At 37.1% G+C, this 15,646-nt stretch overlaps 1 protein-coding gene across 6 annotated transcripts in view; it reads left to right on the top strand.

Annotated features, from left to right (window-relative positions):
• Positions 1 to 13,960, top strand: part of FLRT2 (fibronectin leucine rich transmembrane protein 2) — a 62,561-nt gene extending 48,601 nt beyond the window's left edge. For all 6 annotated transcript variants that reach the window (XM_031064841.1, XM_031064855.1, XM_031064847.1 and 3 more), the window contains exon 2: positions 6,732 to 13,960. In XM_031064841.1, coding sequence (XP_030920701.1) covers positions 7,142 to 9,127 — 1,986 coding nt within the window. In that variant the 5' untranslated portion in view covers positions 6,732 to 7,141 and the 3' untranslated portion in view covers positions 9,128 to 13,960. The remainder of the gene's footprint in view (positions 1 to 6,731) is intronic.
• The last annotated feature ends 1,686 nt before the right edge of the window (positions 13,961 to 15,646 follow it).

Genomic DNA, 15,646 nt, shown 5'->3' with positions numbered 1-15,646 from the left:
TTATTAAAAGTAGTCTTATTTTTAAAACTATTTAATAACAAAATTTGTATTTACCTATGTGTGTGCGAGCAAGGACTTTTTTTTTGCCACAGGCTGCAAACACAGTTGTTTCTGGGCTCAGAAGTTTATCAGTTTTCACAGATGAGGCAGTCTTGATGAAGTTGTGCAATGTCAAATTTTCAGAATAACTTCCTTCTATTACTACTCAGTGACTGTTAAACACAGGAATGAAGATAACATTAGTCTAGGTAGTCTCCACACCTGAACTTTGGCACTTCAGCACCCATTTATGGAGAAGTGTGAGGAGCTGAGCAGGATGTGTCGCACAGCACAGTGCCTGGCAGGATGACTGGCAGCCTTGAATTCATGGCCCCACCTGAGGCATTAATGCTATTGATCGTGTAGCTATTTCAGCTCTGCTTCCTGGAGTACAGCAGTCACTCTAGTGATTATGTCTTGTAGTAGGTTCTCTCTCTTGACCTGTTTCTGATTCTTATTACTGCAAGGAAAAAATCTGCTCTATCTGAGCTTTTTCCCCCAAAAACCTATCAATTTTCCATTATTTGTTCTCTTTTGTCTCCCTCCCTCTTACATGCCTCCTCATGCCTGTGAAGCAATTTCACTCTGCAGTAACCCACAAGTAAAGAAGTCTTGAACTATGAAGCTGGGAATAGTGCTTTTATAAGAATACATGAACATTAATTTTCCCAGTAACCAAGTCCTATACAACTCAGTTTGTCAGGTGTGTAACAGAGATACCATCAAACAAGTCAGCAGTCACAGACAGCTTTGAAGAAGAAGTGTGTGCAAATGTGTGAGGACAGACATAGTGGGAAGAAAACAAGTCCCACATTTATTTATTTATTTGTTTATTCAGGGGAGAGAAAGTTTCCTGCTGGATTAGCTCCCTCTCCTGGCAGTCAAGAATTGGGCTGTTTCAGAGTTCTGTTGAACCTGTACACTACCCAAAATTCCAAAGACAAAGCTCTTGTTCACTATAATAGCATGTCTTTTTTAAAAGGGATTTCCTGAAGCCTGCATCCTTCTGGACAATGTGTCCGCATAATAATTTGCAGGAATGTAGCTAGAAAGAGAAAAAAGGCTTGGAGGGCCAGAAGATTACAGAAGAACCAGAAAGAGAAGGATGGCAAATGATGTCTTTACACTGGTTGTTGCAAGATGTACCACTCTAAATTTTCTCCTGTCTCCACCAAGGCAGGTCCAAATCAATTGCACTTGCATCCTCAGGCTGCCTGATCTGAGGTTTTGAGAATAATTATAAATGCAAATTGACAAGTAAAACCAGAAACATCCTGATCAGAGTAGAAGAAAGCAGAGGAGTTCAGATGTGTACATTTGCTGAATCATTTTGCTAACAATATTGCAAAGAGAGTAACGCCTTTCTCTGCCGAAATCTGTTCATATAGACTTCAGTTGTCTGTAACAATGTACAGATACACTATAAGGTTTCCTTCCTATACTAGCGACTCCCCATTATCCTGCCATCAATACTTATTTTAGAAGAGGGCACCAAGGATGTTTTCTTCCTCTCTATCTCTTTTTCTTCGCCTCTTTTTCTTCCTCCTTACCTCTTCCTCTTACATAATACACACTCATAGCTATGAAGCAGCCAGTACAGCAGGGATGCAAAAAAGGCTTCCTATAAAAGGAGTTTGATTCCATTTTCCCCATGCCTTTGATGCAGAGATTACAGACTCTTACTAAAATATGAGCACAAAGTTAGAACCCAAGTAACTCATAGAGAAATATATACAGCAAACTATCACCCAAGGCTCCTAATCATTAAAAAAAAAAAAAAAAAAAAACAACAAAAAAACCAAAAACCAAAACACCAGGGTATTCACTAATGTGTGCACTCACAGATATGAGCTCTACTTGTATGGAAAAAAGACATATGTCAGGTGTTATTCTGTAATTTTTCTTGTTACCACTTGATAGATACACAGGGACATTTTTCTTAAGAACAAGAAGCTCTGTACTAGATTTCATATGAAAGGAATTAGATTTGTTTTCTGTTTGTCACTCAATTCCAGACATAATAGTTTTGTACTTACTGTGTATTATAATTATGTAGAGTAAGATTATATGACTTGATTATAACCCTGGTCTGCAGTACAGCGAAGAAAATTTATCCCAAATGGTTTAGTGCTAAGAGTCACTGACTGTAATAGTGAAAAGACTAAGTATGACTGTTTGGTTTTGGCTTTGCTTGCCTTTTAATTTATGTTGCATGACGCTCAGGCCCAGATAAACAGATGAACTGCTGGGAAAAGTGATGCAAACTTGTTAGGCTATCAGAGAAAAAAAGGCCTGGATTCCTTTGACCTATTTTTTTATTATTTTCAGTATTCCTTGAAGGAAAGAATATCCAAGCATTCTTAATTTTATTACCTCTGAAAAATCTATAGCCTTAATATAAACCATGATTAGGCTAATGAAGACAGAAAACCTGGCTTTAGGAACACCTCAGAATTCTGTGCTTATAGGTAACCAATGTTGCCATAGGTAACATTCCTATGCAGGCTTGGTTCCACATGTTATCTTCTCCCTTTATTCTCTGTTATCTTCCCTGAATATCACTAGGTTCTCAGGCAGCCACAGGGACCTGACTGCATGTTTGGAAGACTGCAGAATGAAAAATGGGAAAGATGATTCTGAGGGAGCTTTGGAGATTCTTTAGACAGCGTAGGCAGAGCCACTGAGGCAGTAGACCAGTCGTGAGGTAGGAAAAAGTTCCTTAAGCAGACTACTAGTGAGATGATTTTTTTTTCCCCTAGATGCCACAAATTTATAATTGAACATCACTTTCGGTAATATATTAATTATTGCATGGCTATGCAGTGTGACAAAGGCTGGAAGTTGTATGGAGGATTCTGACCAGTAAAGGTACGACTAATAAGGAACTTTTACCTTCCCAACATGCAGCCAGATGTTTCAACCTTTAAAACATCTTTAAGCGAAACACCTTATATTTAACCCAGAACATAAAGACAGAATTTTTCTTTTCCAGCTAGCATCAGCCAAAAGGGAGTTTAAACAAGGCAGGTTTGAAAAAAGACAGTGAGATAAAAATGTTGATCAGAAATGCATTGTAAGTTATGAAAACAAATATTTCCATTGATTGCAGGAACTCCTAAGCCAAATTTTCAGACTTGGCCACCTAAAACGTGATATTTTCTCATCTATTTCAAAGCAGTCTTCTTAATTTCATTGTATCATTCCTTAAATTCTAATGGGATTTAAGATCCTGGCTGCAGTAAGGTAGGAAATGTCTTACACACTTGGAAGACACAACTTGTGTCTAAGGAGGATATAGTGAGAAATAATAGAAATCAAGTGTACAGGGGAGTAAATAGAAACAAAAATTACCAAATTGTTGATGGACAGATGTGTTATTATGTTATTATTGAGGCGCTTGCCTGATAATTTCTTAAATGTTAAGTTAATTGTGACACTTGCCTTCTTCTCTACCTAGACTGGTTCATAGAACTTTCTCATTTCAAATAAGCAAAGTTATTGCCACCTATGGCTTATCAGTCAAATCTCAAGATTTACAATCACAATAGCTAAGGAATGCCTTTAATTCCTCCACTTCCAAATTTCTACTTCTGAAAAAATCAGTAAATTTGTAGAGAGACTCAATTTAGTATTTGCAGTCATATTGAAAACAGAGCTTGCTTTAGGAAGCCAGCATGCCAGGAATGGTGGGGAGAGGGGAAGTTGAGTGATTCTGCCTGCCTTTAGTTTTGGCAGTTTACTGAAGAAAAAAACTGTTTATACTTTTCTAGCCCTTTGGAGTTTAAGTTCAAAAAGTTTCTCTTTTTTTAATCAAGTAGATTTCCGACTCTTCAATCTTTTTTATGTCTTTGGGGTTGAGATTTCTGACACACAGGACTCACTTTTGCATTAGGGTCCCTGAGATATGCCGAAAAGTACAGCAACTCTGAGCCCTATTTTAAGTTAGTATTAAGCAGTTGTAAAAGACTACCAAAGAAAAACCCTTCCCAAAAAAGTAATTTAAATACATTCAGTTTTATCCTTACTTCCTCATTCTTTACCTCTGCCACACCACAGTCAACCATGAGGTCATAAATATCTAGTTAGATATGTCCTTGTACTGTTGTTTAGTACAATCAAGAGTAGTCCCAAACACATATAATCTGTACTGGATTTTTTGTATCACTTTATTAAGGACTGTTATCTAGAGTTTAGGATACTAGCATTAATAAGAGGACTACCTTTCTTTCCATCATGAGGGAAGAAAACAGGGAAGTTTTAACAGATTTCTAATAGCAAAATCCATGTAACAAGAAAAGGAGAGAAACTCCAGAATCTGCTTAAGTTACTGTCCAATCAAAGCTCTTTTTCTTGTAATATCTAATGAGAAATGCTGTGTGCTTGACCTAATATATCTGAACCATTACTGAAATCTTTAATTCAGGTGCCACATCTACTTAGGTGAGAAGTATACTGTACAGAGTACTAGAATGAGGTGAATGCATAAATCAGTTTTAATATGACAGTCCCTTCTTAGGATATTCCCAGCAAACCAGGAACTGCAGCTGCCTGTGGCTGCATGTTCTTAGCTGGGCTTTGTATTGTACCCAGGAGTGAAGTAAAACTTAATCAGTAACTGGACTTAGACTCGGAAGTGAGCTTAGTGCAGGGTATTGGATCTGTGAGGAGGTACAGGCTATCTCTCTCTGACAAAGACAGGAAAGTGAGAGAACAACTATTATTCCTCTCTGTGGTCCTGAGCATCTCGGAGGATGCTCTGCATATCCATTCTCATTTTAAAAGAGAGTGTCATGACGGATCAGAGCACTGTGATCTAGATGGGAGCCAGGCCATATTAAAGGTGGATAAACTGTCACACTTAGGCTCATGTTAGAATGTAATCCTGTTAAGAGTTTCTCTACAGTATCACGTCATCTGGCATAATTGGAAAGAAATCAGTCTTGACTGAAATATGCCTGTGAGAGAGTAAACCATGAACAGTGGGGTACCTAATCTTACTGTTTCTATAAAAGGACAATACATTATAGGCTGTATTACAGTATTACATTTAAATATCTTTAAAATTTGAATTCAAAATGATAAACAGGATTTTTCAGGATCTCACTTTTTTATCTCCAGCTGTTTTAACCTTGAGTGTGATATCTGATGATGCCCTAAATAAATACAGTAATCTGCAAGTGCAAGGTTGAAAGGTTAGAACAGTTTGACTCCTAAGGATGCTTTCTACACTACCAGTCCATGGGATTCCCAAAAAGTAGCATCAGGGACATGTTTTAAACTGCACAGCTGTATCAGACTAGCAAGGTTTTATGTATGAAAAGTAAGTTTCTTTCTGAATGACCTGGATGTTCTTAATTTGTTTAAATAAATATAAATATAATAATAAAAAAGAAAATAAAAAAAAATCAACCGCTATTAAGAAACAGGATTTTTGTTCACTAAAATTCTATTTTCTTGAAATCCTAGCCTGAGCTTTGATTTGGATAAACAAAACCTGGAAAATTACTGTGCTTATGTCACTGTAATTGAAGACCCTGAGATCTGCACGTGCTTTGTACTTGCCAAGGCTGATATCCTTCATTAGGTCCAGCTATGCATTTGGAGGGGAGGATGGGGTGACAATCATTGGAAACAACCTATAACAAGATAAGACAGCATCAAACAACACAGTACCTTTCGTTGCATGCTTTAGAGAGTGGGAATGTTTGGTTATAGATCTGAATAATAAATAGTAGCTGTGAACATAAAAAGTATGCTTACAAGATGAAAATACACATTAAGGAACTCAGCTATACTAAAGTTAACACACTTGTTTATGTAGCCATTCAAAGATAACTGTGTAGCAAAATTAAAAGCCATATCTAACCTTTATGGTTTCAAAGGAAGTGTTCTGCAAAACTGCCACAGTTTGAGCTGATCTCCTGAAACAATAACTTAGCAAATGTGAGCCTGTTTCATTTAGTGGAAAGCAAGTTGTGGAATCTATTGACAGCACTGTTCACATCAGAACCAATATCAAGATGATAGTTTTAGCGAGTACATGCCTTACAGCAGGGTATCTTATATTCATGGACTACCATACTTGTTTAAAAGACTCTTCTCATAAGTCTCTAATTCATTAGAGCAAGACAAAATAATCTGGCAGTGTGCATTAATTTGGACAGTATATGTAATGGTATTACAGAAATAGAAGCAGAATATTCCAGAGTCTGGTAGAAAATGAAAAAAACATAGAATGTGATTAAATAATACAGCCCACAGTCTACTCTGTCAGGCATCAGTGAATAGTAGTCATTGAAGTCAATGGTTCTGCAAAAGTAAAATAATTACCTGAGCAAAAATTTCCAGTTAAATGGTTTAGGTTTTTGGGTTGTTTTTAGTTCTAAAATTTTAAACAGACTGTGAGAGGACAAAGACTGGAGGTATAGTATGCAAATGAAAGTAATAGATCTAGCCTTCACTGAAGTCACAGAAATTCCTTCAGTCATTGCAATGACTTTGCATCAAATCTATTTCAAGACTATTTAGCAGTAATATTAAGCTAATGTTTAATATTAATGCCTTTTTTTCCCTTTTTTTTTCCCCCGAAATCCATAAAGAGCTCAGCCTTAGAATAGTCTTCTAATGGGCTTAATCTTCCCTATTAAACGTTTCATGCTATTCAGCTTTTTCATTTCTCTTTCCTTCCACAGGCAGACCAGATCTGGCAGATAGTGAATATGAGGACTTTGCTGACTTCAGAAAGCTGACAGAAGCCAACAGACTTCAGTGAAATACACCTCCAAGCACAGAGACCTTTGGTAGCTTTAAAGTAACCTGTGGTTCATTTGCAAAGACATGGCTACTGGTTCTTTCAGCACACATGGAGGAAGGCAGCAAACATTGTAACCCTGGCTAATAAGACTGTGTTTTCCTTATCAGAAGTAGGAGGCAGGCCAATTATAAAAGGATTACTTTATGCTTAGCCTCCAAGACTTTAACTCTGGCCTGAACACTGGACATAAAGAGAAGCCAATTTTAATGACCTGAGATTTTGTTACCTGTGCATTATTATCGTTATCAGTTCTTAAACACTTTGGTACTTTATTTCTTTAAATTAGAAATGGGTTTGTGGACTAAAATGTGGCCCGCAGATTGGGCTTTTCTCATGAAATCATGGCTTATCTTTTCCCTGGGGCTCTACATACAGGTCTCCAAAACTCTGGCCTGCCCAAAAGTTTGCCGCTGTGACCGAAACTTTGTCTACTGTAATGAACGAAGCTTGACCTCAGTGCCTCTTGGGATACCGGAGGGTGTAACCGTCCTCTACCTCCATAATAACCAAATTAATAATGCTGGATTTCCTGCAGAGTTGCACAATGTCCAGTCTGTGCACACAGTCTACCTGTATGGCAATCAATTGGACGAATTCCCCATGAACCTGCCCAAGAATGTCAGGGTTCTCCACCTGCAGGAAAACAACATTCAGACCATTTCACGTGCTGCTCTTGCTCAGCTTTTGAAGCTGGAAGAACTGCACCTGGATGACAACTCCATCTCCACTGTTGGCGTTGAGGATGGGGCATTCCAGGAAGCCATCAGCCTCAAGCTTCTGTTCTTGTCCAAGAATCACTTAAGCAGTGTTCCAGTAGGCCTTCCGCTGGACTTACAAGAACTTCGCGTAGACGAAAACCGAATTGCCGTCATTTCAGACCTGGCCTTCCAGAATCTTACAAGTCTGGAGCGTCTGATCTTGGATGGCAATCTCCTCACTAATAAAGGCATAGCTGAAGGCACTTTTAGCCACCTCTCCAAGCTCAAGGAATTCTCAATAGTTCGGAATTCACTGACTCACCCTCCTCCTGATCTTCCAGGTACACATCTGCTAAGACTTTACTTGCAGGACAACCAGATAACCCATATACCACTTACAGCCTTTTCAAACCTCCACAAACTGGAACGTCTTGATATTTCCAACAATCAACTTCGGATGTTGGCAAAGGGAGTATTTGATAATCTCCATAGCCTGAGACAACTCACTGTAAGGAATAATCCCTGGTTGTGTGACTGCAGCATTAAGTGGGTCACTGAATGGCTCAAATTTATTCCTGCTTCCATCAATGTACGTGGTTTTATGTGCCAGGGACCAGAGCAGGTCCGAGGTATGGCAGTCAGGGAGCTCAATATGAATATGTTGTCATGCCCCACCACCACCCCTGGTCTGCCACTTATCATCACCCCAGTCCCAGCTACAACCATGCCAACTACATTAGTTCCCAGCCCATCATTTCCTCCCTCAAGTAGTAAATATAATCCTCTCACTCCCATCATAGCCACACTCCCCACTGTGCCTGACAGGGAGGACAGAGAAAGGGTGACACCTCCTTTGTCTGACTGGATTCAGCTCTCCATCCACTTTGTGAATGACACTTGCATCCAAGTCAACTGGATGTCACTTTTTACCGTGATGGCATATAAACTCACATGGGTTAAAATGGGCCATAGTCTGGTAGGAGGAATTGTTCATGAACGAATAATTAGTGGTGAGAAGCAGCAATCAAGCTTGGTAAATCTGGAGCCCAAATCCACTTACCGGATTTGTTTGGTTCCACTGGATGCTTATAACAACTACCGGACTGGAGAAGACACTGTCTGTTCAGAAGCCACAACCAAGGCTTCCTTTTTCAATGGCAGTAACATCCCTTCCAGCCATGAGCAGACGACTTCTCAGAACCTAGGCTCCCCATTTCTGCTGGCAGGGTTGATTGGGGGTGCAGTGATATTTGTCCTCGTGGTCTTGCTTAGCATTTTTTGCTGGCACATGCACAAAAAAGGTCGTTACACCTCCCAGAAGTGGAAATATAACCGGGGCCGTCGGAAAGACGACTACTGTGAGGCAGGGACCAAGAAGGACAACTCCATCCTGGAGATGACGGAAACCAGCTTCCAGATTGTCTCCTTAAATAATGATCAGCTCCTTAAAGGAGATTTCAGACTGCAGCCCATTTATACCCCAAACGGGGGCATTAACTACACAGACTGCCACATCCCCAACAACATGCGATACTGCAACAGCAACGTCTCAGACCTGGAGCACTGTCATACGTGATAGTGAGAGACCATGGGGGTCTCTAGGACAAGGAGAAAAAACTCTAGAAAAAATAAGCCCCCCAAGAATAATGAAAAAATTACATTTGATAAATGTTACACAGATGCATTTATGCATTTGAATACTCTGTAATTTATACGGTGTACTATATAATGGGATTTAAAAAAAAAGTGCTATCTTTTCTATTTCAAGTTAATTGCAAATGGTTTTGTAACTCTTTGCTTTTTAAATCTTTAAAAACTATTGCTGAGTACTGTACAGGGTTGTACAATAAGAACCCAATGTCATGGCAAAGGAAAGAATGACTCATTCTTTAAACATTAACCACTTTGCTGTCGAAGCAGTCTGAGGGATGTAAAGTTTCTAGGTGTCCTGGAATACAGGAAAATAAGTGCATATTAAAACAGGGTCACTAGGAACAGATAAAAGCAATTCAGATGAAATGGGCACAACTGTTCTGACTTGAACCCAGCATTTGCTGTTGAGCTTCAAACAATTGCAAATATATCCCTTCCTCTTTGTCAGGTCTGCACTTCTCTCCTCCAACTGAAAGCTGGAGTTCTGAGTGCTGCCAAAAAAAGCTACTCTCTTGTTTGATTAGTTTTCTTTCAATCGACTTGGAATAGGAAATGTGGAAAGAACTCTGTGTCAAACTCAAAGTGGCCTTGATTTCTATTTGCAAAAGTTGCTCAAAAAATGTCCCCAATACTATATACTTTATCTCAGCAACTGTTTGCGCTTTTCATTAGGATTAAGAAGCTTTAGGCATTCTCTGACCCTTCTCAGTGGGAGATGAAGGTTATGTAACAGTACATAACAGAGAGCTGTCATTAAGTTGCACCTCTTAATAGAGCATCATTTGTTGACATAGCATGTTCAGGTAAGGCCAGAATGAGGGAAATTCTGAGTGCTCCCAGCTCTGCAGTACTCATGTATGTGTTCATGTAATTTGAAATCTAAAAGTGCATATTGCTGAAAATGTGCAAAATATAGAGGCAATGGAAAGGTTTTGTTAATAATTTGTATGGTTCAAGCCTTGTTTGACTTAAGGGCCTGAGTTATGTTCACTATGGAGAAATAGGAGAAAAAAAAAGACAAAAAGAGAAAACAAACAAGAAATATATTGTAAAAAAATTATTTCATTCTGGGAAGACCTCGAGGGCTATTATAAACTGAAATATCTTCAGTGGGGAAAATCATGTACAAATCTTTGTGGGTTTTGTTTGTTTGTTTGTTTTGCTTTTTTTCCTTCCCAATTAAAGTATACAGAGACTGACATTAGCTAAGCATTTGATTGACTGGGGAATTTTGAGAACACAGGTACACAGTGTCCCTCTGAATTACACTTCTTTTACCTTAAGCATTTTCGAGTTTTCCATAATGATTTCTGCTTCACAAGTGGTAGCTGGGTTTAGAATTTGCTTTTTTATACCCTCAGATTCTTCTCAGTCCTTGAGCTTTACATGCATCATGCAAAATATCACGCTTGTATTAAAACCATAATGCAGCTCTCAAAATTATGTAATATTTCACCCACTCTGCAAACTCAGTGACTTGCAAGAAATGTGGTGGAATCTAATTATTTGGGGTTTTTTCAGTTTCCTTTTTTAATGTAGCTAATTTTCTCCTGAGCTTGGGGACAAGCTAAAGTTACATAACATCGGGGGAAAAAAATAAAAGAAAAAAGATAGTGACAAAACTTCCCAGAGGTAGTAGGGAACCAAAGAGAGAAAGCTTTACGGTGATCACCAAGGGATAGAGAGAAAATTTCTGCATGTGGATTTGAAGTAAAGGCTGAAGCACCTTCACAGTGGAATGCTTGGACTTTTCACTTTATGAAGCTCCTTATGCTGGAAGAGAGAGTTTTAATCCTTTCCTTCACTCATTTCACTCAACCCATTCTTGAAACTCAGCAGTCTATGAGCATGTATTTTCTGTAATTCAGATTACATGATAACACTAATTGTCTGCAATGACAAAATGAACCCAGTTATGATTGATGGCAAAGTACAAGCATTTTGTAAGGAACCACATCCTCCCAGCAACACCTTTTAAAATCACATTATGAAATTCCAGTCTATATTCTATATATTAGCTATTTTCTCCATCTATAGCGGGTATTCTAAGCAACCTGTGTGGCTGCTGTAATAGATAAGTCACTAAAATTTGGCTGATTAAAAGTTTACCATACAATTTCAAATAGCATAATTCTAGGTAGAATTGTCTATGCAAAGTGGACGGGTTTTTTCTGTCATCTATTTACTGATGATAAGGTTTATCCTTCTGGGCTTTGTTTTTTTGTTTTGGTGGTTTTGGGGTTTTTTTTTATTTGTTTTGTTTTGTTTAACATATTTCAGATGTCACAGCTCAAAAGACAAGCAGCAAACAGTTGTGCTTCTGCACGCTTCTGTTGAATGCTGGAGTTTGCTTGAAGTTAAGCAGAGCCAGTGATTCCCATTGGATGTGGACATAGTATTTAATTTCAATGAAATAACTAGTTGTACATTTGGTTTCAAAAGGCCTCATTTGAAAGTACAAGCTGACTAGTATTTACTGATGCAGGAGGAATCTTCTGTTCTAGACTTCAGTATACTATAGGCACCTTATTCATAGCAATATTCAGGGAGTTTGGCCTGTACTGTGGGTGAATGATCCACAAGCCCAACCTGATGACAACAAATCTGGTTACTTATAGAATAGGGTGAAAAGAGAAGGCATTCACAAACTGGTCATTTTGATCTTGAATTATGAAACATATATATGTATGTGTATATATATATATGTAGACTATGACTCACTTACCTAGATCAAAAATCACAATGATATTAAAGATAGCCTACTCTAATCTTCTCTTCAGTATGAAAAAAAAAATCATTTTGTATGTGATACTGACAAAAGTTTCTTTACTATAAAGGCTTTTCTGAAAAAACATTGCTAGCACCTTATACCAAAATTTCTGGATAGAGCTGGGAATATTATCTAAAAAAATTCAGAGTTGTAGTCAACTGAAGGGTCATATCTGCAATTTGAAGAATGTTTCTCCCTATGTAATTGTTCCTTAACTCCAAAAGGGTTAATGTATTTCAACCTACAACAGAATTTGGGACTTCTCAAAACATCTGGGTTTTCATTTAAGTTCCCACCTATATAAGCACTTAGCAAGTAAACTTCACTTGGTAAAGTATGTAGAAAAAGTCAGAGTTAAAAATGGACAACAATCTTTTGGCAATATAAAGTTTAAGACTAGTAGCTTTTTCCTTGGGCTTTGTAAAACTCGGGTGATCTTCACTTAGGGCAGATATCCAACCGCATATAATAACTAAAGCCTATAGAGCAGAAGTGCCAAATATGTATATGTGCAACTCACTCAAAATGTTCACTTCTAAGTCCTGATTTGATCAAGTTCATTGGATCTAGGGACAATTCTTTTTTTTCAGTCAAAATATCACCCATCTTCCATTATATACTGCTAATAGTTGACACAGACATGCAGAAAGATTGGTGTAGAATAAAATAAGCATTTAAGTGAAATTGTGTTAAAGAAGTATCACAACACTGCAGTTCCCAGTACTTGACTTCCTTCTGAAGACGTATATATTTACAAACAGGTCCTAATTTTCATGGATTCTATCACTTTAATAAGTGCTACTTGCATGTGGCTTGCTAGCAGAACAAACACCAGATTAATGCATGGACTTTGTGTTAACAGGTTCTTATTGGAACATTATTACTGAATTTCTTTATAAGAATATTTAGGGAATAAGCTACTTTCATCCGAAAAGATACTAGCAGTTTTCCATGTAACCCAATAAAGGACTACAGTGAATATCATGAAAAACAGAAAAATGAAGTAGCATATGATATTTGCTACTAGAGTAATTCAACTATATTTTTCTCGGAAGAATTTTCTTTTTTTCATGAGAACAAGTTTCTCCCTCTGAAAAATTTATTAATTTAAATTTTGCAAACAGAAAAACTTCATGCATAGTGATATTATTGTTTTAAGGGTCTACATAAGGCACTTTAATAAAGGCATTGAAGTGAAAGTTCAGTCTCAGCTTTTGACAGTAAAGTGGTTAATTCCCATTGAATTCTACATTTATAGTACTTCTTCACCTTAAATTTAACATGGAGATATTAAAGTTTTTTTCTTTAGAACATGAGAATAATGGTTTTACACATGACTTATCTTTACAGCTCAGTGGAAAAACAAAACAGAAGTGAGTGCCAAAACCAAAAGTTACTGGCTCTGAACCTCCTCAAATCCTGCCTGATGCTCTCTTCTAAACACAGAGATAATCCTAGGAAGCTGATGATCACTCCTTTCCTGAACTCTATTGAACAGGGCACTTTGTATCCCAGATGATACTACAGGCAATATTGAAGCATTTGGCATTAAACTTTTGTACAGCAGAGAATGTTTTACTCTTTAAAAGGACGCTGGCTAGTAGTCCATACGGAAAACTAGCACAGAAGAGATTTGCAACCTTTTATTACACTGGGGCTCTGTGGAAATGTGCCTCACGAGAGCTGAATTCTGATCCTCTCAGAAACAGATAAGCTACTAAACAAATTGTTATCATGAGTTGATCCCAAATATCTGAAGATAATCTTTCATAAAATTGATTTAAACTGAGATATGCACACTTGGTTCTGTTCTGTGTTTGGTATATTTTCTATCTTTAACATGGAAAAATAGATGGTTTGAAGTCTGCATTACCTGTTTTCTGCAATCTGCCATGTTGCACGCATTGTTAACTTCAAAACCTCACTATACACTATATATTATCTTGTTGACATATTCAGTAAAGAGTTATTTAAAAAATACAACAACTTTGCTGTATTTATATTAGCAAGCTAATCAAAATAAGGATGTGGGTATCTGAAAGGGACAAAAAATACCCATTTTCCGTACTTTCATTCATGGAGATATTTTCAGATGTTCTACTGAAACTTCTGTCTGTTCAATCCTCTCTTCAGTTTCTAAAAGAAAAATAATATTTGTCTCTCAGAGAGTTAAATAACTTTTTACCTCAGTTTCTCAGATTTAATCTTATCTTTAAAAAGTTATCTCTTTCTAATATGCATATAGGAAAGCAATGTAAAATGAGAACAGACTGTACTCCAGTGTTTGCAATTAATAGGTGCATTTAAGGAGCTACACATGTCAATAACAAATACATATATATGTGGAAGCTGTGACTCATTATATGCATAGCCAGTTGATAAATACATTTGACATTTATTACATGACAATCATGAATCTGTTTTTTAACTATTGTTATCTATTTAATCTATTTCCTTGACATGAAATATGAATTTTTTTTCTAATTCTCCCTTCAAAATTGTTCTTGAATTTTCAGAATGCACAACATTAATACATAAGCCTTAATAAATTTTTGTATAAAGCAAATCTTATACATAACATATATGGTAATATATACTATATATAAAAAAATGGTTTAGCTACTTAGAAATGGAAATTACCCCTCTTCTACTCCTATATACAAAAACTAATTTTTTGCTTTACTAGAAAGTAAGCTGCTGAGTGCTATTTTATTTCAAACTTAGAAATGTAATATTTCTGGTGTCACAGTTCCTCCACAAAGTATCTTACTCTCTTTCTTAACCCATAGTATCATGTAAAACTACCTAGGGCTGGTGTGCAATATATCCTCACCTAGCCCTGCCTCTTTGCCCCTGTAATGTGCCTCCCCATATTTGATGTTTCTAGTGAAGCACATTTGACCCTGATAACTAAACCTACTTGCCTTACCGCAGGAGGGTGGACAATAGAGATAATGAGAATGAAAAACGCCTGCCATCAGTTATGGGTTTCTGACAATGAGGGACTCATTTGAAATTGATGATATTTTCTGTCAAAAGAAGGAGTTTGCAACCATTGACTTCATCAGGTAATCTTTTAATAACCCAAAATTATTTATTGTAGCAAAGATAAAACTTTATTTTCAATACTTCTAAGCTCAGTTATCTGGAATTTTTCATGCATGTGCAATTGTGTATAAATTTCTTATGTGTAGAGGATTTAACTACAAAGATCTCTCAAATGGGGAGATCTTTGGAGGGGATGGAGGCACATGGAGGAGTATTTTTCATTATTGTTCAGTCAAAATTTTGAATATTCCACTTTTAAAACAGTTCTTCCATTGAAGAAGAGTTATGGTACCACATGGAGAAGGTACCACATTGAAGAAGGGTTATGGTACCGCATTCCACCATTAAAGTATTTAACAAATATTTTGATTCTACTTGAAATGCCACTGTCAACAAAGGCTGAAACTAAAGCTTACTAAAATACTTCCATTACACAGAGAGAGACTTGGTGAAATTTTTACCAATAATTGCCATTCTTGAATAAAATTAGCACATTTTTATGGTGAAATCCTGACCCCACTGCCTTCAACTATAAACCACAATAACATATAACAGAAGGATTATTAAAAACATACAATGTGACACATTGTATAGCACCTCACACTATGTATCCCCAAATGAAAT

Source organism: Geospiza fortis, unplaced genomic scaffold, assembly GCF_000277835.1.
Source record: "Geospiza fortis unplaced genomic scaffold, GeoFor_1.0 scaffold54, whole genome shotgun sequence".
Taxonomy (NCBI): Eukaryota; Metazoa; Chordata; class Aves; order Passeriformes; family Thraupidae; genus Geospiza; species Geospiza fortis.
Note: the sequence above shows the minus strand (reverse complement) of the source record. Positions and strands in the feature narration are given on the sequence as shown.